Below are 25,131 nucleotides of genomic sequence, written 5' to 3'. Positions count from 1 at the left end.
CTCTTCCCCCTGCTCACTTTAGCACCAACACTTGGGTGTTTTGGGGTGCCCTTGGGGTCCCAGCTGCTCCAAAAGCACAGCACCACGTGGGTGTTGCTCTCCCTGCACACAGAACTCCTGTGGCTGATCTGTGCAGAGCTCATAGGGAATGGCAGGATTATGGAGCAGCACAGCTGCCTCCAAGGAACACTGAAGCACCATGTGTTGTGCAGAGCTCACCTGGGTAGGAGCAGTGCCAGTGCCCTGAGGTGCCTTGTGCTCACCTCCTCCCCATGAGCAGAACTTCCATGGGATGTGTCCAGCCTGCAGCCACACCTGGGCACAGGTAAGTCAGGGAGCTGAATTTAGTCATATATCAGATGAGTCAGAACTGGGCCATGAGCTGCCCACCAGCCCCAGCACTTACCAGGGCCTGGTGTGCTCCCCCTGGTTATTCCCTTTGTCTGCCTGGCTCTGGGGCTGTGTCAGGGGCTGCCATCTGAAGCTGTGAGCAGCCCTTCCCGTGCTGGAAGTCCCGCAGTGCTTCTCTCTAGCATGGAAAGCACACAGGCAGTTAGGACAAGCAGAAGGCCAGTTGTTCAGTATTTTATTCAAGAGGAAATATACACACACCTCTCCCTGGCAGGGGGAGCAGCCAGCCCAGGGCATGTTTGTGCAAAGGAAGGAGCCCGGTGTTCCCTGGGAGCGCTGGAGCCGGGTGTGTGATGGAGCAGGAGATCCCCGCGGCTGGGCCCTGCCCGAGCGCTCTCCAGCAGCCCCGGCACTCCCCAGAGCGCCGCTGACATTTCCAGGAACAACAGAAGGAAGAGGCAGCTTATTGTGCTTAAGACATCTGAACAAATCCTGGGTAGGAGACACTCACAGCTTGTGGGTATTGCTAATTACTTACAGTTAAGAAAGAATGGATCCTGACGGGGACAGGACCCTGTGGGCCCTGTAAAGTCTCTGCCACCAGCACCCCCCGAGGTCACCGTGCTCCCAGCCTGTGCCTGGGCAGGGCTGCAGCTCCTGCTTGCCTGCAAACAAGGTGAGCTGTGCTGGGCAGGGGTGTCCTGCTCACGTTCTCTGCCCTTGGTGCCCCAGGGAGAACTGGTGAGGAGCTCCCTGCCCTTGGGAAAGGCCATGCTGCGCCAGCCCACCCTTCCTGCCTGGGAAGGACAAGCCATTCCCAGGGGAGGAGGAGCTTTCCTCTTTCTGGGGGGAAAGCTCAGAGGCCAGGAATGAGAGTGAGCTCGTTCAGCTCTCCACTCAGGTTACAATTGAAAGGTTAAATATGAATAAATGCTGTAGGTTTATATATAATGTTTCCTTCTACTTATGGAACGTGTCTGAATGGTCCAAAGACACCAAAAATGTTGTTAGAAACTGTAGTTAGCCAAGAAAGACAGCCCCACCCTTAAAAACAAAATAAATCCTATTTAGTTTTACTACAGCCTTTGTTAAATGCCCTCAGAAAAACAGAGTATTTTCAGGTGCCTTGTGAGAATGTATCTGTTCATGCAATGGCCCAAGTTCCTCATTTCACAAGCATTGCACATTTTTATGTAAGTCATCAAAACTATAAAACCTATTATTTTTGTCTGAAAGTCTTAGTCTAAAAAGTACAGCATTACTTTATATCCACCCATGGAAACTCCTAGACGCGCATGTGCACAGACACACACTGTTGCCTAAATGTCTTCTAAAGATACTGATTACAAAGTGTATAAAATTGGGAATACATTGTCAGGATACAGTGAGAGATGAGCCACCCTCTACCACAGACTATAATCTATGATCAGTCACTAACTGTACACGTTTTTACAGCCTTGGATTCACCAGGGACTTCTGAAACGCAAACAGCAACTACACAAAGAACGGCAGTACCGCTGCAGGAACACAGGAGTTACTGGCTCCAGCTCCATGGAGCTGGCTGGAATCTGAGTGACATTTCTGTTTCCTTCAAGCAGGGCTGAAACTCAACCTCCTGTGAGACAGCTCCACTACCAGCTGGGTGAGGGACCCCTGCTCTGAACCTGCTCCTGGACTGGGAGTGATGAGCAGGAGCCAAAGCCTCCTCTCTCCACTAGGATGACCTTAGGCTCTATTTTAACAAGCTCACATGCCACTGAGACCATGGGCCACCTCCCAGGGGCATCTCCACACTGTCCCCAAGCTCTGCCGACACAGTGGTGTGGCTGGTAAAATTCTTTTTGTTTAAACTTTGTTATTCTTCAGGCAAATGCAGGCCCTGAGGCCGTTTGGTCCTGAGTGTCCGGCACCAAAGAGCCCAGGAGGAGGCAGAGGAAGAGCCAGGGGCGGCTGTTCGGAGGTAGTCGCTTCCTTCGCCTGTCCTGGTACTCCCCAGTCCAGTGTGGTATTGGTTAGATGGCCATGCCCCACCTCTGCCTGCTCCCCCTCCTGCCCACCTGCAAAAGCCAGACCCCCTTCCTAAGATCCAGGCAGAGAAAAGGGACCAGGTGGATTCCGGCAACTCATCCCCCTCCAGAGCAAGACCTGCCTTCTCAGGAGATGTCAGAGCCTGGCCTACCTCAGCAGCTGCTCGGTGCATAGCCTGGAGAAAAGTTGGAGGCACTTTGTGCATTCTCTAGCTTGCCATTCCAACCTGCTGGAAGCTTGGTGCCCACAGCCTTGGAGAAGGTCGCACCAGCACTAGGGAAGGGGCTGGACAAGGCGCCAGGACAGACAGAGACGGGAGGAGCCTTGTGAAGCTGTTTGAGAAAGACTAAGGGCACCTCGGTTTGCTGCTCCAGGCGTGCACCCCCCATGCTCTGAGGGACCCCTGCCAACAACCTGGCAGGTGGAAACATCTCAAGTGGCACGTCCTCGTGTGAGAAGTTGTGTGTGGGGTAACCCAGACCAACAAAAGGGCCTATTTCTGCTAGAAAAGTCTTAAGATTTGTCACTACCTTACGTGCAGATGTGGGAGAGCTGATCAGGCTGAGAACGTGTTAAAATTGCTCAGGCTGCTGCTAGTTCACCATGTGTAAGTCCTGTGACCACACTCCCATGACAGGAATCTGAAATATCAAGTGCACTGGAAAAAAGGGATTGTCAGAAAAAACAGAAAATAGAAATACTACAAAAGCAACATTACTGAGAAGGAAGCGGACTGAGCAGATGCCAACTTGTGTGGTCACACAGTGGTTTCTATAGTCTCAATCACTTCCATCTCGCACTGCGAGGGCGACAGGAGCGGGCATTCGTCCGGCTCCCAGCTGCTATCCGGGCTGTAATCTTCCTCTGAGCTCAGCTCGGCCACCCCCTCCGTGTCCTCGTCACACGACTCCATGTAGTGAACCCCCACGGCGTTGATGCCGGAGTCCTCAGAGCTGGACGGGGACGAGCAGTGCTCTGGTTTTGGTGTATTGCTCTCCTTTGTGATTAAGGCGTTGCGGACAGAGCCCTCGTCGGGCTTTGCCCTGTGCGGGGCGGGCGGCTGGCGCTGCACGTAGCACATCTTGCCGTTGATGCACTTGACGCGGTAGTTGTCGATGAAGAGGTCGGCGATGGTGCAGAACTGCGGCGCCTCGGGCGGCAGCGGCGGCTGGAAGGCGGGAGCGAACTTGAGGAAGTGCTCGGTGAGCGACACCGAGATCTGGATGGTGTTGGGGGACTCCCGGGGCCGGACGGGGATCTCGGTGCTGGGGAGCTGCTCCACGGGGGTCATGGGCTGGTAGACGTATTTACCTGTGGGGACACACAGGAGCGGCGGTTAAAGGTCTTTGAGTTGAAACAGAAGCGATGACATTGACACCCTTGGACACCACCAGCAGTTCCCTGCTGGCAGCAGCTGCTGCTTCTCTCGTGGCCTCTCCAGGTATGGATCCTCTGACACCTAATGCTGCAGGTAATCACAACCTCCTGTACCCCAGTGCTGCTCCCCTCCCTGACCCTGCCTCAAGGTCTGCTGTAGGACATGACTAACTCTGGAGAATTAACTCCAGGGCACAACTCCATAGCCATGAAGTGGGAAAGATGCCAAGTCTGCCCACCCTGCCTTCTAGAAGAAAGAAAACAGACATGATTCTCAGAGGCTTTTTTCCCCCCACTGAACATAACATGTAAGTTCTACCTTACAACTTGGCTACGATGATCAAAATTTTATTATATTACTTATTCCAGTGAGTCTCCTTGTCCATGACTCCACATTCTTTGTTTTTGGGGACTAAATCGTGTTTTTCCATATTATAAACCAGAAGCTCATACATAACTACAATTAGAATTTTAAGGCAGAAAATAAGGGAATTTCAAAGCTTTTGGCATCTTGATTATCTGGTTAAGTAGTAAGAAAATAGGATTATGTTGGTTATATTGAGCAGAACAAAGTGTGAACTGAACATCTTCACTAACAGAAATAAATAAGAGAGCAGAAAATTGGGACTATGTCAGGAAAAACTGAGAAACCCGAGGCTATGCCTAAGACTGTAAAATGCTGCATTTTATTTGCATGAAGCTTCTGAAAGATTCATGTCTCCCCAGGGGCTCATCCACTGGGAAAGCACAAATTTCCAGAAGCCTTGTGAGTAGTGGGGCTGTCGGTAGAGTTTTACTGCACGAGCCGCAGATCCTGCTTTGCAAATGCACCAAAGCAGCAAATGCACCAAAGCACGGGGGGGCTGTGTGGGTGCCTGGAGCTCTCCAGGTGAGGGGCGGAAGGCTCCTGCAGTAAGGAAGGCAGAGTGCCGGTGTGTTTTTAGCTCACAGGTAGATGCAGCCTTTCCCCCTGAGTTACCCATTCCTTTGGAACATCGCAGAATGGCTGGCCTTGGGAAAGACCTTAAAGACCACGGAGTTCCCATCCCCGTGCCGTGGGCAGGGACACCTCCTGCTAGGCCAGGTTGCTGTAAGCCGCAGGGCAGGGCTCGCTCTCCCTGCAAAGCCTCTCGGCAGCAGAATCCCCCTGGGGCCGGGAAACCCCCCCAGCCCCGGAGGAGCTCTGCCGGCTCTCGGCAGCCGCGGGTGCTGCCGGCGCTCCGGGCCCACGCACAGCCTGTGCTCTGCCAGCTCCGGGATGTCACCGGGAGCCTCGGGAAGGCCCTTCCCACCCCGCAGTGCCGCTGCAAGGGAAACGGGTCATGTGAGAATCGGCTGGGATTTCCAATCCCTGTAACCCAAGGACAGGGAGTGCAGCAGAAAGGCCACGGAACCGAAGGAAGGGCTCTGGAGCGTGGGAGAAGCTCCAGGCACGGTGAGGGAAAAGCCCACCCGTGTGCCATGGGAGGAGAGAGCAGGCAGAGCTGGCAGCAGAGGGAAGGAAGTGTGTGAACAGCTTTGACCTGCTCCCCTCGAATACCTCATCCAGTGTTTTCTCCCCACGATCTGTGCAATGGTAACTGCTGACAGGGCCACGGGGAAAGCTCAGTGACAAGAAATGAAGCTTTTCCCCTGTCTGCTTATGGCTGGATGACAGAAAACACAAAGCCATCCTCTCCAATTGCCATCTCTGTACCATGGTGTAACTCCTAAACCAGCTGTGACTCAGAGGAATGAGTGTTGGCATCCAGCAGCTGCATGCTCCAGCCACAGGCAGAGCACAGTTCCCACTCCTCAGCACATATCCTTGGTTCTGGTGTCTCTGAGCAATGGAGTCCCCTCAGAGGTTTCTCAGATCTTGTGGACAGAACTTCCCTGGGAAGCTCCTCACCCTCACAGCCACAGCAGCAGCCCACGGCTTCCTGCCATCTGCTGCTTCCCAGAAATCCTTCTGTGAAATTAGTGAACATTAAATATGCACTGCCTTGCAAAGCCCCACAGCTGATGATTACTGTGCTGCAGGCTGGGATAGTGTCTGATAAATTCAGCTCATGGAAACTGAAGTGCAGCCTGCCCTTGCCTGAAACCACAATGCTCTATTTATCCATAGATTTGTAGGGCTTCTGTGTGGGCTCCTTTGACAACCAATGATAAAGTACAACTAGATACTGGTGAAAAACATTTCTTCAACTCAATTCTGTGCTGCCTCTATTTGAAGAGTCCAAGGAAGGGTCCAGTGAAGATTTTACCAGGATGAAGAAAAAAGGTCTCTGTACAACAGGACTGTTTTTCCACTTAAAACAGTCACCACGTGCTGGCAGAAGGCTGAGGATGTTTGGAATAGAAAGTAATGTATTTAAGCCAAGGAAGCTTACAGCATGGGCATGGAATGGTAAAGCAAAGACTCCTCAGTTTGACTTTTTTGGTGTTTGTTTTTCCCCTTTTGGGAAAAGAAGAAGAGAGGTGGCCAGGTCAGCCAAGGACTTGCTGGGAGCTCAGCTGGTTGTTTCTCTACTGCAGCCACACACAGCAGCTCCCTGCATGTCTCAGGACTGCCCTGCTGGCACTAATTCCAGAGCAGGAGCAAAGAGCACAGGATTTCAGAGCCTGTCCATGCAGCCTCACGGGGGCTGAAACGTTCCTCACGTTCCAAGGACAAGCTCTGCCAGGGTAAAGCAGGAACCAGCCAACACACAGCAAAGAGAATTTTCTACCTTAACTGATTTCTACATTTCTTTAGAATTCTGGTACAAGTTTGTCAAGTCTTAGCTGGTTTTAGAGGCAATTTTAAACAGATTATACTTGTTTCAAAACATGACCGGGTGCTCAGAACTGGGACTGTCAGACGGGATCATGGACAATGCTGAGCTTACAGCCTCAGCATTGTTACCAACCCTCACCCTACAAAATGCATGGAAACTCATCAGCCAGGATGCAGCCTATGAAAAATAAACACAGAAATTAGAAATAAGATTGCCCCCCACCCCTGCAGCTTACAGGATTGCCAGGCTTTTTCACTAGAAATGCTCCTAGAAGCACAAGTCCCCAGGTTCTCTTACAATCCATCTCAATCTGATCAAATACCCGTGGAAATCAACAGCAATATTTTTGCTGACTCTGAACAGCTGGCAACAGTCTGTGATAAAACAGTACTTTGAGCACCTATTCTGCTTCATCCCATCTAATACACTAGCTCAGAACTTATTGCCTATTTTTTCCAAGTCAGCTGAAGAACTCTTTGACTGCACTGTGCTGATGAACACTCCTGTAAATGACAGTGTTCTGCACAAATTCAGATGTCACACAAGACGCCACATCCGAAATTGTTTCCTGGGTCATTTCCCCACCAGTGCCTATATGGAAGGCGGTGAAGGAAAAATACTGCACGTGTCAAACACATGTCTAAAAATCAAACTCCAGAGCCTGTGAAAAGCAATTTGCTGCATTTGCAGAAGTTTGGGAAGTTCTTGTGCACTTTAAGAGCTGCTGTGAAGAGGTGTCACAGTTCTGGCTCTGCACTTCCACCACCGTGGCAAAAGGGCTCAGGGGAAACAAGAGCCTGCTCCCCTCCTGGAAACAGTGTGAAATCAGGCTCTGCCAGAATGACTGCCATGGGAAGTCTTGGATGTCCATGACAGCCACTAGCTGACAGGTGAGATGATGAAACGAGAGACCCCAGAAATAGGTCTATAGGCTACACTTAACCATTTCTCCCCTGAGCCTTATCCCCCACCAACACTGCTCCTCTGTCTGACCCCTCAAAGTGACAACAGCCTGTGCACAACAAGAAAGGGACAATTGTTTCTCCATTTCTTCAGCTGGCCCTTGTGCCAGCACACAAACCAAATCCTCAGGGACCTGGCACATGCTACAGCCAACACTCAACTGCAGAGCAACTATTCAACTATGTCCAAGGAAGTGAGTGCTGGGCAGTGCTCATCTCCCTGTTGCTCTGTGCACACAAATAAGATTTCTATTGCCAAATCGGATGGATGCTGTTCCCAAAGCCTTGGCTCACTCCATGGCTCCAGTGAGACTGCCAGCAGGCTAAGGCAGGATCCAGCACAGCAGGGAGCTCTATCATCACCTGCACATCTCCAGCAAACTCAGGCAACTTAGAAAATTTTTTATGTTTGTGGCACTAACAAGTAGAACTATGAGGCTGATGGACTGGAAGCTGTATTATAGAGCCTCCTGCTTCCATAACCCCAAATCAAGCTTTGAGAAACAAGCCACGAGGTCATTTCTCTCTGATTTTTTGCTAATTGGGCAATCTTCATCCATTTTCACCAAACAGACACAAAATAGCAGCAATTTCTGTGGCAAATATGAAATAACTTAACCATGAAATAAGCAGAGGTGTGGCGGAAATTTTTCTTTTCCACTTCCCTCCATACCAGCATTCTGGTTTACCTCTAACTCTCAGTAATGTGCTTGACATATTGAAAAAAAAAAAAAGTCCAGTGTTTAGGAGGGAGGTTTCCTAGAACAAATTCTCAAATTTTACCCTCTCAAAAGAAGGACTTAGTCCTAATAACTAACACCATGAATTTGCACTGCACTTCAGAAAATGGTAAGAGAGAGCTGGGGATTTTACAAGTCTAAGTCAGCAACACATACCATGGGTATTTGTTCACATGCAAGGCATTTAGACATCTATTAACTGAAAGATAAAAGCTTTTTTTCATATGTATTCTTCCCCCTGCAGCTGCTGGAACAAATATTTCTACAGCCTCCCATCTGCCAGCTGATCTATCTCCAAAAATCAGCAAGGTTAACAAAGATCTGCTACTTGGCAGCTATTGAACAGGACCTGGCTCAGGTTAGGAGCTGCTCCTGTGCGGGCTGAGCACTTGAGGAAGTCCCAGGCAGAGTGGGCTGGAGGTGAGCTGGCTCTAATCCCAGGGGAATCTCCGTGCCTTTGGCTGAGGTGGATGCTCCAGAGGGGCTGGAGCTGTGACCCCAGGCACAGTCCATGGCCCCCAGTGAGGGTGTGGAGGGATGTGTCCTGTTCACCAGCAGGGAGCTGCTCCCCAGATACTGGTGACTTGGTGCTGCCTGAACATCCACCTGTGTAACAGCACCAGTAATCCTCCTTGTGAAGTCCAATGGGATTCTCACTCCCGCTGTGCCAGACTTTGCTATTGCCTCTTGCAACTCTGCCAAAAATTCAGCTCACACAGGAGGGGAATCGGTCCCACTATGAAGAACATAAAACCTCTAATTAAATACCACACAGCTCTGAAGGACTGAAGGCAAAGGAAGCATTCATAATGCATGTGTGACAGGAGACAGCGCTGCCTTGGAGGGGATCTGCATTATTCCAAGGAGAGCTCCCTGCACAGCTGTTCTGGGTGTGGAAACCTTGGAGCTAAGCTGCTTGAGCACTGGCTTTGCTCACACAGGAGACAGAGAACAACTGAGTGCTCTTCCAGCAGCATTTGTTCCACATCTCCTGGGTGGGGCAGGAGAGCCAAGTCTGGCTCTGGGGAAGCAGCAGGTGGATGTGCAGCTCTCTGCCAGGTGCTGACAGCTCTGAGCAGGAGTGGTGCCCTGCTGCCAGTGCTGGCACAGTGGCCCCAGGACAGTACAGAGGTTGTCACATCCAGCTGGGCTTCCAGGGCCCCAGGGCAGTGGATGGCACAGGTGTGCCAGCCCAGCCAGAGGGCATGGAAAGGAACCAGGCAGGATTCACGGCTGGCACAGCAGAACCTTGGGGCAAGGGAGGGTTTCCTCCTTCACAGCCTAAGGCAAAGCTCCCTGCACATCCTGGACAGGTTTATGGAAGGCACTCAGCATCCTCAGCCTGCTGGAGGTGCCCACCACACCTGTTTGTTGCTAAGTGCCCAGCAGAGTGGAATTCCATTGGGAAGTGGGATGTTGGGCTGAGTACCCACCTGGGGTCATGGCCCTCCAGCCCTGCCAGCTGAACAGTGCTGCTCTGTTCAGTGCTGAATGACTGCCCTGGCTCTCCTCCTCCTCCTCCTCTCTCCAGTTACATGCACAGCTTGGAACCACAAACCCTTGCAAACAAAGCTTGCCCTAACCATAAATACTTGTCAAGGACTATCACAACTCCAAACCACACTTAGAGCACAGGTCTAACTTTTCCAGAGAGGTGAGAACAAATGGAAGGAGAAACCCAGAGCATAGTTACAGATGGCACATGTGAAAAACTGCAGTGCTCGCCCAGTCTGCACTTCTTTGTGATGTATGGAATAGACATCATGTCATATCCAGCCAATCCTCATGGGCTGCATGGTGAACAAAAGATGTGGAATGAGCCACCAGAGGAAATGGAAAACATTTCAGGACACTGAGGCACTGCCAGATTGACAGGCTCAAGTCAAGCTGAACTGGGCCACTGGTGGTTATAATAAGGCATAACTGAAATTATTGTCCGCCTTGAAGAAGCCTTGTAGATAAAGATATGCAGCACCTCAGTGCAAGTGATATTTCTGCCTTGCACTCTGTCCAAACAATTCTGAAAAAGCACTGAGATTGCTCAAACAAATTTCTAGTGTGGGGAATGCAAACAGAACATTCTGCATACCTGCAGGAATTCTGGCAGAAATAGAAGTCCCAGTAAGGGATCAGAGAAGAGACTCCAAGGGCACAAATCAACTCAGCAAAGGAACAACAGAAAAAGCAGCCACACACCAGGACCTGAGCACGCTGGAAATGCAGCAGGAAGGGCTGGCAGGTTCTGCCCTAACAGAAATGTATCACTGCAAACAACTCCTTCTCACAGGAGCACCTCCATCTGAGCACTAATGAATCCATCCCATTCCAGACCCTATCGAAGCACAGGGAAGAAGCAGTCCAGAGATGTTTTGGCAGTGGCTGCCTAGGAGCAATTCCATACAGCTGCCAGCTCTCTCCTGTGGAGGTGTTCCCTCCCTGCTGCACAGCCTGACAGCTGTGCCAGCCCCTGACTCAACGCTTTTCACAGGAAACCAGCAGAGACGGGGAGAAAATCAGGAAGTTTTTCCTCATCAAATTTGTATTTTAATGCCCTTTTGTCTTGATCTGTTTTAAATACAAAAAGGATCATGACAGTACATGCTGTGAGCTGTCTAAGCCTTTGAGGAGTTTCTGTGCACATCAGCTTAAGAGCAGGTAACGCTTAAATGCAAACAGACCCTGGAGCTTCCTCCATCATCCCTGCTCTTTACTCTCATTGCTTACATGGATTTACTGGACTTAAAGAAAAAGCAACCCTGAAGGCTGGAGAGATGCAGCCATAAACCCTCTTAAAGGGGCCGTATTTGCTCACTAACCATTGTAAGGGAGCAGAGTACCAGCACCCAATGAGGCAGTGGGCAGCAGCACACACCACATGTGTGTTCTGGAGGAGCTCTTTCCTTTCAGTAGCTCGAGAATGTCACCCATACTACAGGTGCTGCTAACCCCAGCTCCATGCTGGGTTCCAGAAACACAGAAGTACTGGCATGGAAAGTGTGGCACAGCCCTGGTTACCTCTGCCAGCACAGCAGCTGGGCAACACTACCCAAGTTCTGAATCCAAGGATTTTCATCTTCCAACATCCCCTCCAAACCCACCCCCAAAGGCCAGAACAGCCACTTCTTACACATTCCCCTGAGAAATTTATCCCCCAAGATACACTAGATATTTTTAAAATTCAGTAGAGAAAATAGCAAAAAATGGCTTAGTGCTAAATATTTATTCTACAACCCCATCCCTGAGCACCATCTGCTCAAGCTTCAGCAGCCCATGGTTTCCATGCAGCCAGTCAGTGTACTGACAGGGAAACAAAGCAACAGAAGCACAGCTCCATGTCCAACTACCCAGAAGACCGTGGCATTGCCTGGAAATCAAAGGGATGGAAACACAAGATCCAGTTGTCTTCAGGTGTGTGGTATGTGCTGCAGCGGGGCACCATGAGCCTCTGCTATCATGGAATGCTTTCTTGGGAATTTTTAAATAAGCAGAACAGGTCCTTGAAGGAAAAGTCCTCTCTAAAGACCTGCACTCTGCACCCAGAGGGGAGAGCAAGGGCAGGAGGCTGGGATTCACATCTCTGTGGCCACAGTGTTTTCCTGCTGGCTGACAGGAGAAACAATGGCCCATGGGAGGTGCTGTACCTGTGCTGATCCCTTGCTGTGGCCAGAGCCCAGGATCTGCTGACACATCATCTGTGCAGTTGCTGTGTGGGAGCAGGAGCCTTCAGGCTGGACAGCACCACGCTCTTTCTTCAGCTCCAGTGCTGGGAGCAGGGTCCCTATTCCCAACACACTCTGCTAACCCAGTGCTGTTCCTGGTGCCTCATGCACCTCTCCATTCACACGCCATTCAAACCAAGCTATTTCTGTCACAAGCCTCTGGAGAACCCATTTCTGGGGATTTTAAAGGACTGCTCTCCCTGCTAGTGCACAAACACATCACCACCTGGAGCTGAGGAGTGCAAGTATGGGCACCAGTGCTCCCTTGGAGGGGTGTGGGATCCAGCAATGCTCTGCATCAACACACAGAAGCCCAAGTACCACCACTGGAGGTGGAGCAGGTGGATATCACATTGAGCCACTGTGTCACACAGTGCCACTGCAGGCAAGTGACTTGGAGCACCTGGACAGCACAGCTGGGAGCACAAACAGCTCTCTGCTGTGAGCCAGTGCTGGCAGAGGTGACAGCATCGCCCCTGGCTTCATATCCAGAGAGGCAAGATCCCACAGGACCAGTTGCAGAATGGCTCCTGTGCCAGCAGATCGAGGTCTAGTGGCACAGGGAGGAAAAACAAGGCAAAAGATGAGTGTCTCCTTCCACCTGCCCTGCCTACAGCTGGGCTAACACTGCTGGGCTGCAGGAAGGCTGCAAGAGCTGGTCAGTCCACCCTGGCACACCTGATGCTGCCCCAACCTTTCATCAGTGAGTGAGTGAGTGAGTGAGTGAGTGAGCAAACACCTGGAGTGGGGCTCAGGCTCGGGAAAGCTCTGAAATCCAACCAGGCAGCTACACAGCAAGGAGCAGCCAAGCACCCTGCCTGCAACAGTTACAGGTGAGCACCAGCATCATGTGTGTGGCAGGGAGAGGGACAGACAGAGCCTGGCACACAGAGCCTGGCACAGCAGGGAGTCATTTCAGGGCTGGGTGCAAGCACACAGCCAAACAAGCAGCTTCCAGAGCAGACGTGTGGGCTCTCGAGCTCCGCAGCCACCAGTGAGAACAAGAATACAAATGCGTGCCTCTTGCTGAAATTGTTTTACAACGTAGGTTACATATAAATTCCAACTGTTACATGGCCTAAATTAAAGCATGGCTATGTTAAAAACAAGACCCAGTTGCCAAGCAATCAGTTTTCACTTTCCCAGTAGGTTTTTGACTTCCCTCTATGTGAATATACTCAGCTATTGGCAAAAACATCTCCAAATGGCACAAACTGCACTTCTTGAGTTCTGTGATCAGTCACTACATAAAAATTGATTAGTGGAAGAATCAAAGCCATTATGAAAACATACTCTGTATCTTGTGGGCAGATAAATTCATAGAGGTGCTGGAAGAAAAACCACAACACATTAAACCAGGGTCACTTTATATGCAGAGAGAGAGATGCTCTACCTGGAATCCAATCTACTGTCAACCAGATTTTGCATTAGTATAAGCTTGTGCCATCCATCAGCAGCTAAGCCCACACTGTCACAGCTCTCGGGAGTTTGGGATCATCTTACACTGTTTGTGAGTAAAGCATTGTGTTTTTTATCCTTTACAGAAACACAAATTTATAGTAGAGCCTTACCAGTGTGCAGAAATAAGTTCCCAAGGCTGGCAGTGAGTCATGAAGTGTACAGCAGCACTGTTAAATCGAGAGCCATTACATAAGGACACCCCAAGATGCCCCTGCTCTACGAGGCCGGCTCTGCTGGTGCAGCCACACGAGCAGTGACAAAACGTGTTCCTGATGAGCACACAGGTGCTGCCAGGAAATTGGAGGTCCTGTGCCAAGCACCTGAGCGGCCCCTTCAATGCTTCCAGCAGACCTGAGCAGTGTGAGCTCTGCAGCCCTGCAGGATGGAAGTCACAGCCAGAACAATCTTGTGACTCAGTCTCGTGGGACAATGCAAGGCTATGACCACAGGCTGCCAGTTCAGACCTGTGAAACATCCATCAGGAGCCACCAGGGGAAGGATGTGACAGCAGGCATTTTGCATCGGGCACTGGCATTAAGCAGGCTCACAGAGCAGGCTGGCAAACATTCCCTCACCTGCAGAGTCCAGGAAGGAAGCCACACGCTCGCCACAGGCACAGTGCTCCATGCAGATTTTATCTTTAGCCTGTTCCTCTGCAGTGACAAAAGTGCCAGCAGCTCTCGCCAGCAGGAGCACAGGCCCAGCCCTCAGCATGCAGGGTTCAGGACACCCTGCATTCACAGACAACCCCACCAGCTGAAGAGAGACAAGATTAATGAACTTTTTCTTCAGAAGAACTTGCTTCTGAACCAGTCTTGTCCTTTCAGGTTTCTCAATATCAGCACTTAACCCTTCAGGCAGCCACAGAGGAAGGGTGTCAGTTATCTGCCACTCTCAGAGGCTCTTACCAGCAGATCACTGAGTTTGGGGCAAGCAGATAAAATTATTTGTGAATTATGCCTCTCAGGTGGACAGATTACAGCCTCATAGTCACGCATGACAAAGAGATTTTGGCTGGCAGGAAGTGTTTTGGTACACATGTCCCTTTTTCTTTGACTTCTGGAGAAAGAAGTACAGTGATTTCTGTTCAATCCCTCATGAGCTGTACAAGAATTAGTTCTATGAGACACACTAAGAAAGTAGCCTGAATTCAGAGATTTTTCAGTGGTGTAATTCTGTTAAGTGACCTTTGTTAATAATAACAGAACATGCATGTCTCTAAACATTATAGTAAGGATTCAGAATGAATGGCAGCAGGTTCTTCCAGAGGCGCTGACATTCCCACAGGGCACAAGGAATCAACACATGTGAGTTCTCAATGGTACATTCATACTGTGATTTCCAGATTATAACTAAAACCTGAGGACCAAAATCCCATCCAGGTCTGGAATGGTGCACCCATAAAAACTGGCAGTGTTTTCCCTTAGAGTAACACTTCAGAATATCAGAATATATTAAGCTGACATTCTTTCCTTGGTTGTGTACAGCTTAGTGAAACGAAGCTGGAATATCATAGCTCTTCAAAATACAGGTGAAGAGAAGATCTTGCACAGCCACAGGCAACAAATCCTCATTAAAAGTCTTTTCCCACTACAAGCTGCAACATCCACCTTTCTGCAGCTCCTGCCTGGCACTCAGCATAATGCCTTGTTCTGTGCACAAACATTCTGTCCATACATGGACTTACCAGGATGAATGTTTAAATCCTTTTCGCAGCAGAAGTAAATTAAAAAATGTCTATTTGTCCCAGGATTTGTGTCATTCTCCCTCTAGACCAAGCTGTGTTTTCTGGGAATTCCCAGCCCTACTGCTCCTAGCCCCACTACTCCATTCCACTTTCAACAAGAGTTTTCCAGGAAGAAGAATGTAGGAGCTCCTCCAAATACTCAGAATTTCAGACACAAGCATGTAACAACTTCCTTTCCCTGTTTATCCAACAAATCAGTAATCAGGATGTAGTTTTGCCCTGTGGAACAGAACTGCTGGAAATTCAAGTTGCCCTCCCCATTCCAGGCTGGCTGCTTCCAGTGCACATCACCCTCTGCAGACAGAGACACACAGAGCACTGCTGCCCTTCTGCTCCCTCCTGGATGTGGAAATGAGTTTTACAGCCACCAAAAGCCAACCTGAGGAAAACCCACTGGAGTAAGAGCACAGCTTTTGGAGATGTACAGTGCATGTTGTGCTGCAGAGCACCCCAGGGCTGTGGCTGCTCCTCTAACACTCAGGGATTGACAGACACTGGCTGCAGGCAGGCACAGCTCCTCTTTAGACCCCCAAGCCCTATCAGGATGCCCCTGAATTCCTCCCCAGACCATCTCAGCTCACTCACCAGCTCTGTCACAGCAAAGCAGGGCTCCCTCACTGAGTCCTTCTTCACAATTCCCACAGGCAGACTGGGGTCTGGGTAATTACATGGGCTTGGGAGATTGTCAGAGCCCCTGCTGATGGCTTCTGTCACTGGAGGGGGCAGAGACACCTTGGAAATGCTGCTGGTGTGCACAGAGATCCTGAAATGCTGCACACACCACTGTGTGGCAGGGGGAAATGCCTGCACCTGGGCCAGGTGTGTACCTGCCAGAGAGCATGCAGGAGCTGCCATGGACACACACCACATCTCCCTGGAAGAGGTTTAATCAAGGATGGCCCTGACAGGGAACTTTTACCAGCTTTGTGCAACAGACAACAAATGCCTTCATTTAAAAATGCTGTAAAAGAAAGGCACCAGTGATTCAAGCAGAGGAGAATGTGAGGAGCAGTATCAGCTCAGAGCACACCCAGGTGCAGTGACTGTGCTGCTGATTTGGCTCGTTCCCTGCCTGCAGCTGTGGGCAATGGATAAGGGACAGTCCCCTCCCCTGGCCATTGGCACAGCTGGGACTGCTGAGACCCCAATCACAGGAACTGTGCCTTTGCTGGCTGCCCTCAGACACTGAGAGGAAGCAATGGAGCTCTGAGAGCCAAGAGGAACCCTGGGCTGCCTGTTCAGGTGAACAACAAAATGTAAATGTACTCTAGTTCTACATTCCCAGAATATTGCTAGCCTGACCAAATTTAGAGAAGCCCTTCTCCCCAAACCAGCAAACACATGCCTTTTGTGGCATGCCACCCATCACACAAACCCCCATTTTCTCCTCTTAGCTGAAAACTGACATTTCCTTGGATCTCTTGCCAGGCCTGCCTGACCTCAGGCAGAATGTGCCAGGTCTGGCTGCAAACTCCATCCAAGCAGTGCCATGATTTGTGATGCACACCAGGGAGTGGGAAACTAATCCAAGGCACACCTGCAAGTGCCATCCACCACCCAGCAAACTGCAAGGGAGGGGGAGCAGGTGCATTTTTAAAAACCTTTCCTGCCCCCACTATCTTGTTCCTTGCCTGAGCCTAGCAATATGTTCCTTCCTGGCCCCCCAATGGAGATTTCACACTTTCCCCATGCTTGGTTTGTTTTCTTGTAAAGGTTCCAAACAGCTGAACCTGTAAAAGTGGTGGTATTGAAATTTATTTGCTGCATTTACTTTTCAATACAAGATATGCAAGAGGCTTTAAGGAGATAAAACCTTGCTCTTTTGATGCCTAATCAGGGGGGGGAAAAAAGCATAGAAAGGCTAATACAAGGTGGCACAATTACTGTCTATTGATGCAACTGCTGTGGAACCACGATTCATCATGTATTATTGATAATTGCAGCATAATGTACCGAGGGGTTTGCAGGGTGGTTAACAGAATGCAAGATATTCAGATTACAAATGAATCCAGTTGCAAGAGAATGCTCTTAATTGTATCAAGCATGGTGCCTTCTCTCACAGTTAATTCTTAGGAAGTAAAATTAGCAAAAGTCAAAGTCCTGCTGTCAGGTCAGGACAGATGCAACCCCAAGGATCTGATCCTTTCTGACATAAGCAGGTACCACCTCAGAGCCAGCAGCCTCACAGCCAGCATCAGTGCAAATCACAGCTGCAGTGGAAATCCCGAGGTGAGGAAAGGGAGGCAGGCACCTTGCTGCAGACCTGCCTCTGGCATGTTTTCTCTGGCTCTGGAAAAAGTAGATCAGAGTAATTTAAGGCTCTCAGCTTGCATCTAATAAACAAAACCTCCCAAGGCTGTCAGAGGGGAGGAAGGTGAACAGGGGGCTGCCGCCCTGGCAAAGGGAATGCATGCAGGACACAGAGCAAGCAGGAGAAACGTGTAGTGGGTCAAACAGGGGCTGAAGTAAAAAACACCTCCTGGGCCAACACCTTCTTCCCTGCTGGGAAAAGGACTCCAAGGCTTCAGCCCTCATTCTGCTTCCACATGGAGACTGGAGTCGGCACAGCCTCCTGGCAGCACCCAGGGGAGGGGTGTTGAGGACAGTTCAGCAGCAGGGAGGTGTCCCTGCACTCCTGGGAAGAGTCCAGCAGCTTCCCCTCCCAGCCCCCCCAGGCACACCCATCCTGCACATTTTTCATGCCCCTCTTATGGAGGCTGTACCTGGGTTCAGAGCTCCCCACACATGGGAGCGCATTACAGAAACACCACACTGGGAAATCTGCTCCTCACCAAGCCCAGAACAGACTGAAAAGGACCCAAAATGAACTCTAGGCTTAGATACACGAGTCATACAAGCACCCAGGGCAGCTGAGGCTCTTGGAGCTGTTGGGATACACCAGTCAGTCTCTGATCTCCCTGGCAGCTATTATTGCCATTTTACAGACAGAGGAACATCGGAGGCAAAGAGAGCGCCTCCAGTACCGCTCCCTTCCGAGCATGCCAACCACAAGGGCTTTGGGGATTCAGGCTGGGCCCTTTCTCAATTATTCCTTCCAGAGCCAAGTGGCTCTGCAACGCTAAATTGCTCCTGTCACTGAAGTAAGCAGATGTGATCCTGAATACACATGAGGAGACAACCTACTCATCATGGCATGGTGAGTTTTTGTAATTTCTCAGTGGAAGTGCACTTTAACTGAGTTGACATTCTCGAGGACCTTGGCCACTGATGGAAACTAATACTTCAATGGCCCTTTTAATTGATGTAGAGTTTCCTGTTCCCCAATACAGCTCTTAAGAGTCACAGAAAAGCACTTTCAAGAACCCTCTGAGGACTCCCAAGTCAGTATTACAGCACTGCGTTTATGCAAGGTAACTCCCAATACTGTTTAATTACATCTCTGACCTCTATACAATTTCCCATTATAGCCCTCATTCCTACCCCTTTTAAGTCCAACTCAACTCATTCCACAGGAACAGGATACAAAGAGATCCTTAGCTCTGAAATTTGCATTAGGAAATGAGGGGCAAGAAGGGAGCATGCTTCACCATGGCTTTCAGAAGATTAAACAAGGCAGTGAAGTGTGTGAGTTCCTTTAAAATCCTCCATTTAAAATCCTGGCTTCTTGAAGCAAAAGTATCTCAACTTTTCCTTAGCCATAAAGGAGGAATTGAGAAGGAAGTCTGTACTTCTTGCAAATGCTATAACTATTTTTAAATCTTATAATTGCCAGACAGAAGCAAAGGGTTGGATGGGATCTCAAGTGGTCTTTCCAAGAGGGAAGCAAGCTTCATGTAATGCCTAAGAGACACCAGTCTAAGCCTTCCCTGAAGGACCAGGACTCTTCACCTTCTCAAGTACTCTGTTCCCCTGCTGCATTTCTCTTGCTAGTTTTGATATTTTCCCATAAGAACCTGAACTCTCCTGGTCACAGGTAACAGACACCTGGTTATCTGCCACCTCTGTGCAGAGGAGGACTCGAACAAGCTGCTCTGCAACGCCACCTCACACTTTGCAAAGCTCATCAGCCCTTCCTTTCTCCCTCCCTCAATCTTTTACAGCCCAAACAACCCTTTCTTTTGCACCCCCTTGTGAAGTGCATTTTTCTAAGCTGATCTCTGTGATCTCCTCCCCAGTTCTCCTACAGCTCTATAATAAAGTGCAATGCTCAAAGCTCAGCCCATCAGCCTGGTTTCCTCATCACTGAGCTGAAGAGACTAATTAAATTGCACACTTGCCATGCTCCTGGTAATGCATCCCAAGGCGAAGGTTGGGGTTCTGGGTTTGGCTTTTCTGCCACACAGCCCTCCTGCTGCTGAGGCAAAGCAGTTTGTGATCCATCCTAATCCCCAGATTCCTCTCTGAAATTGCTTCTTCAGATGTTCCAGTTCCATGTTTGACTTCCCCATCCCAGATGATTTTGGGTAACATCTCCAGTTTATAAGCACCACTTTGAGCTCTGATCCAGAGTGCTCATAAGCTTTTATATCTTGATGGTGGCCACAAATAACTGAGGCCAGGGAAATGTTGGGAAGAATCTAGGTCGGAACCTTTGTGTTACTGATGAAACACCCATGTCCCTGTCCCTGTGCAACAGGTGACTGTGGCACCTTCTCACACAGCCAGTTGTGCCACACAGTACTCAGGGCACAGACAGAAGAAAACCTTTTGTCCTGAACTGCTTTCAAATTAATCCCAAATCAAAGCAAAATTCCTGAAATGCATATTTAATTGATACAGAAGTTTGCATCCAAACAAAAGCTAGCTTTTGGGGCACTTTCCCTGTGAAACAAAATTTGCAAAAAGTCTGTGCGAAGGGGAATCCGTGAAGGTGACTAAATTGCAAGGAGAGATGGCAATGGCAAGGGATTTAAAGGAGAATGGGATATCAGGAGTCCAGGGACACTCAGGAGCACCAAGTAACCCTCACATAAGGGTCCAGTGTTAACCTTGACCATCCAAGCTTTAAGATCTCCAGAACATAACACGACCCAAGTACATTTCTCCATCACCATTTCCTGACCTCGCATCAACACGCTGATGGGAAAGCCTGCTGTTCAAGGCTCTACGTGATTAATTATTCATCAAACTATGTTTGGACATCCACAGTTCAATCTCAGCCTCCATGATTAGATACATCAGGATCTTGAATACTGATATTAAAGTCGTTGGGCGCCTTTTCACCAGAGTTGGCTCAATACTGGATTTTGAAGCTATCTGCTATATATAGCCTAAAGCAGTTACCTCTCTGCTCAAAGGGGTTTAGGCTTGTGAAAAGCACCGAGAATGAAGTGGCTGGTGCGGAGGACAGCGGTGCCACAGCCCACCAGCCGGCTCAGGGGGAGAGGGGCACCGGGACTCCAGGCCCCCAGAGAACTCTCCGGACATCGCCGCTGCCGCTCCTACAGAAGCAGCACCCGAGGTCAGGGTCCCACTGGGGCCGCCTGGGCACGGACAGCTCCGGGAGCGGGCTGCTCCTGGCCGCGGGACGGGACGGACAGAACGGGACGGGCGGTGAAGCAGTGCGCGGGGACCGACAGGGCACTCGGGACGGCCGGGATCGCGCACCCCCCGCCCGCTCCCTCGCCCCCTCACTCACAGTGGCACCATCCCAGGTGGCAGCACCAGTGCAGGCGGAAGCAGCGGCCGTGGCTGTGGGTGGCGCAGAGCGAGAGCCCGTCGCAGGGCTGGAAGTCGGGTCTGCCCGCGCAGCTGCGGGCGAGCGCCTGAGCCTCGTCCAGCTTCTCGCTCTTCGCCGCCGCCGCCCCGCTCATGGCGCCGCCGCTCCGCCTGCAGCCCCCGCGCTGCAGCGGCCAGAGGAGGAGGAGAAGGAGGAGGAGGAGGTTGAGGACGAGGAGGAGGAGAAGGAGGAGGAGAAGGCGCCGAGCCGCAGCGGGGACCGCCCGCCCGCCCAGCGCCGCGGGGGCAGCGCCGCGGGCAGGGCCCGGCCGCCCGCCTCGCCCCGCCCTGCCCCGCCCCGGTCCCGCAGCACCGCCCGCGGTACCCCGATGGCTGCAGCGCCCGGTGGCGCTGTCCCCCATCGCCATACCTTACGATGGCTCTGTCCCTCGATGACCATGCCCTGCCGTGACCGTGGCCCCTCACAGCTGTGTCCACGATGGTCGTGCCCTCGATGGCGATGTGCCCTGGCGGCCGTGTCCCTCGATGGCCGTACCCCTCATGGCTGTCCCCTCATGGCTGTGTCCCGCGATGGCGATAGCCCTCGATGGCTGTCCCTTCATAGCTGTGTGCCCCTCATGGCCGTACCCCTCATGGCTCTGCCCTCATAGCTGTGTCCCTCATATCTGTGCCCCTCATGGCCGTACCCCTCATGGCTGTGTCCCCTCGCTGGGTGGGAGGGTGCCCCGCGGGCTGCCCTGCGCACGGGCTGAGCCCGGGCCGGTGCCCGAGGGCGCTGCCGGCAGCTGAGGGCCGCTGTGAGATCTCCCTGCTTTCCCGAGGCGCTCGCAGCGGCCGGAGCGCACGGGCGGGAGCGGCCGCCAGCCCCGGGAGAGTGAGCCCGGCTCCCAGCAGGGCTGCGGGCCGGCTGCCAGGCTGCCCCGAGCACTGCCCCGGCCATGTGGAGCTCCTGTCCAGACACCAGCGGATTGATAAATGGGATCCGGGCGCTCTGGCACTGCGCAGCAGCCTCCGGGGAGTGTGGGCAGCAGGCAAGCAGCCCCGATTACAAGCAGCGATCTGGGGCGCTCCGGGCGTGCAGCTCTTTGCTAGTCTGTGAGACAGGTGCACACAGATCACCCCTGCAGTGCCGGAGCCAACGGAGCAGGACACTGAGCGGCTTGCACACGTGGCCTGCAGCACAGACAGGTTTTAGTTGGTTTTTTTTCATCATGCCACTTAATCTAATTCAGAAACACATTTTTTTCCTAAGCACACAGTGATTTAAAAAAACCCCAAACTGATAAACTTTGTCTTTCATTTTGCAAAATAATCAGTAGATATCGTTTTTGTTAATAAACATATGAAAGTGTATTGTTATTTCCCAACAATTATATCTTTAGGCCAAAATTCAAGTTTGGATTTATCTAGAGCCCTGACTACATTATTTATTTCCTAAGTGTGGTGGTGGACTTGTGTTCCTGCTATGTCTGAAAGAAATTGCAGTTTTATTGCTGCTCTGCTCAGCACTGGGAGTTGAAGTCAGCTTTCTGTTAGAACAGAAACCAAATGGTCATTTCCATAGTCCCTTATCTTTATACAATACCCAATAGATCTGTGTCAGAAACAGTCAAAACATACAAAACATACTGTGTTCTCTAGAATTTTCTCAGACAGTTCATATGGGGTCTGTTCTTGGATAGATCCCAAAGGTGTCCCCATCCTGTACACTGTCCTGAAGGTGTGCAAGAACCATTTGCTTCTTGCCAATAACAAGGGCTTAAGAACAGCCAAGTTGCTGTTGTCTGGCTGTGATCAGCTCCACACTTTATGTGTCAGACCAAGGGATATGGGTCATAACTGCAGAGCACAGAGTTTCACTGAGGCTTTGAACCACGTCTGACTGTGATCCCTGGTCTCTGCAGTGCTGCTCATCCCAGTGCTGCCCTTCCTGCTCATCCATGGTGTCCTCCTCAGTGCCACAGGACTGTGTCCCAGCTGTGCCCTCACCTTCTCAGATCTGGGATGGCTACACCATTAAGCTCAGCCTGTCTGGGAGGAGATGGGTGCCCAGTTGCACTGAGAGGGGGCTTTGAGCCTCCCTTGGCACTGGTCACTAGGAGTGGGAGACCTTCACAGCCCTGTCCATTTTAAATATCTCCAGTGTTTATTACAATGGAAAGAGAGTGTTATTACACTCCTGGAGGCTTATCTGCCTTTGTTTAGCAGAAATCCCACTGAAATCTGCAAACATTTAGGACCTTGCTCAGTCCTTTGCAAGCAGAGGAGAAACTGATTGCAAATCCAGGTGTCTCTTTGACACTGTCCTGATGTCCCCCTGTTCCCTGGAGCCTGCCAGCAGCAAATGAGGGATACAGCTCAGCTCCCAAGAGAACCATGGCCCAAGGAGAACTGGCACTTCTACCTGCTGGCATGAAGTCCTTCCTCTCCAGCACTGTCTCACCTCCAGAACTGCTCTCAAACCAGCCTGGGCTGTCAGATCACTTTCTGTTCAAAAGAAATAAAGAAGGAAGGTCAAGTGTGGGTTACAGAAGGAGAGGTAGGTGTTTCTGGCAAAACCCAAGTGCCCCATCCAATCTGGGCGTGCACTGCAGGATTGCACTTCTGAGTAGCCTCAGGCAGGGAGCTCTCTGCCTCCCTTTGAAGGGCCAGTGCTGCAGGGGACTGATCAAAGCTAAGGCAATCCTCCCCTTTGGTGCACTCCCATTCGCTGCTGTTTTGCACAATGCCTGTGGCTGAGCAGTTAATGGAGGCATCTGCTGCACTGGCAGAGTTCACTGACTTAATTAAAGATATCCAACAATCCTGCAGCTGCCTGAGAGAGGCCACGGGTGCTTGCAGGCCGACACTGAATCTCCTCAGACTGAAAGCAAGCACCCCGCTGTGCAGAAAGCACAGACATGCAGCTAGACACCACATGAAAGCAAAAGCAGGGCCCAAGGATTAAGGAGGGTCTGGAGCCAGCTCACATTGTGTGTCACCACAGCCTCACCATGCCAGAGAACTGTGTAACCTCGCCTCATGGATAGCTTGGAATAGTCAGACATGCAGCAAGTGTGCAGAGCTGGGGACATTCCTCACCTGTAGGGATGGTTTTACCTGGAAAACATTTTTAATAGATATTCTCCTACTGAGTGAAAATGGTTAACTGGTTTAAAAAGACAGGTGGGAAAACTAATACTGTACCAAGTGGTTATCAAGTTCTCCTCTGCACAGGGCTGCGTTCTCTCCTGTTAAATGAAGAAACATTTCACTCATGGGTATATTTCTGGCATCACTGCACATTTGAGCTGATGGGGACTGTGCAAGGCTGTTAACAATTCACCAAAGAAGCACAGAACAGGCTGGTGGCTGCTGCTTGGGCTGCTTGTCAGCAGGCACCAAGGGCTGTGGATGGGGCTGCCCTGCAGGGCTGAGGGTCAGGGAGCTGCGGTTGCCCTTGGGTGTGTGGAGCAGGCCAGAGGCCGGGGCTCCCAGCTCTGCCCCCGCCCTCCGGAGCTGGGAACGCGACCTCGCGGCGGCAGCAGGGTCACCGCTGCTCGTGGGGACGTCAGGCAGGCAGAACGATCGATGCTGGGCTGCTCTGCTCGATGCGAATTTACAAATGAACTTCTGTCAGGAGGGACATTACTGGTGTGAACAACCTCTGTCCTCAGCAATTCCTGATGAGGGAAACAGACCCATCAAAGGCACCAGCACACAGGTGCTGCAGGTGATGAGAAGCATTTCAGCCCCAGGATAGAAGCTGGTGTTATCCTGGGATAACACTGCAGTTCCAGAGGAAGGGCACGTCCTCTGCTCCACAGCCTCTGCTGGAAGGGAATTGCCCTTTCCCAGCTGATCCCCAGTGCGGGTGAGCACCATGGCACGAGGCACAGGAGAAGGGAGGTGAGCCTGGGCAGGGCATCGTGTCCAGAGCTGGGGATGACAGAGCAGCTGCCAGCACAGCCAGGGCTGTTGTGTAATGTGTCACACAGAGCCTGCTCGTGTGGAAGCTTCACCTCTGAGCCGAGCTGGATTGCTCTCAGCTGTGGCACACGAGTGATTAGGGGCAAACTGCCCCAATTTGCTGGGCCTAAAGTGACTCCTCCTCCAGTCCTGGAGAAAAGCCCTCCCTGGAACCAGGCACTTGAGTTGGCTTGTAACTCCTGATGGGTTTCCTGCCCTCACTTTTAATCCCTTACCCACTGGTGGACAGGAGTAGACAAAGGGCAAAATAAAATGTATTTAGACAAAAGAGGCATGCACCCTTTTCAAACACAAACTCTTCCAGAAACAGGAAAATTATCTAATTCCATCCTGTAAAGAAGGGATGGGGAAAAAACAAAAACCAAGCACATTGGC

General features: G+C 51.0%; 1 protein-coding gene across 1 annotated transcript; it reads right to left on the bottom strand.

Annotated features, from left to right (window-relative positions):
• Positions 1–635: 635 nt before the first annotated feature.
• C11H3orf70 (chromosome 11 C3orf70 homolog) lies at positions 636–20,921 on the bottom strand. Its single transcript, XM_058812442.1, has 2 exons — positions 20,747–20,921; positions 636–3,690 (listed from the first exon to the last, which is right to left on the bottom strand). Exons 1-2 carry the CDS (start codon positions 20,919–20,921, stop codon positions 3,137–3,139), a joined length of 729 nt encoding a protein of 242 aa, XP_058668425.1. The 3' UTR covers positions 636–3,136.
• Positions 20,922–25,131: the final 4,210 nt, after the last annotated feature.

This window comes from Ammospiza caudacuta, chromosome 11 (genome assembly GCF_027887145.1).
Source record: "Ammospiza caudacuta isolate bAmmCau1 chromosome 11, bAmmCau1.pri, whole genome shotgun sequence".
Lineage (NCBI taxonomy): Eukaryota > Metazoa > Chordata > Aves > Passeriformes > Passerellidae > Ammospiza > Ammospiza caudacuta.
The sequence above is the reverse complement of the archived record's forward strand: the minus strand, read 5'-3'. Positions and strand labels throughout refer to the sequence as shown.

Coding starts and splice junctions, on each gene's coding strand:
- C11H3orf70 (XM_058812442.1), bottom strand. CDS start 20,921: ATGAGCGGGGCGGCGGCGGCGAAGAGCGAGAAGCTGGACGAGGCTCAG. Junction 3,691..20,746: donor CCACCTGGGATGGTGCCACT/GTGAGTGAGGGG, acceptor GTGTCCCCACAG/GTAAATACGTCTACCAGCCC.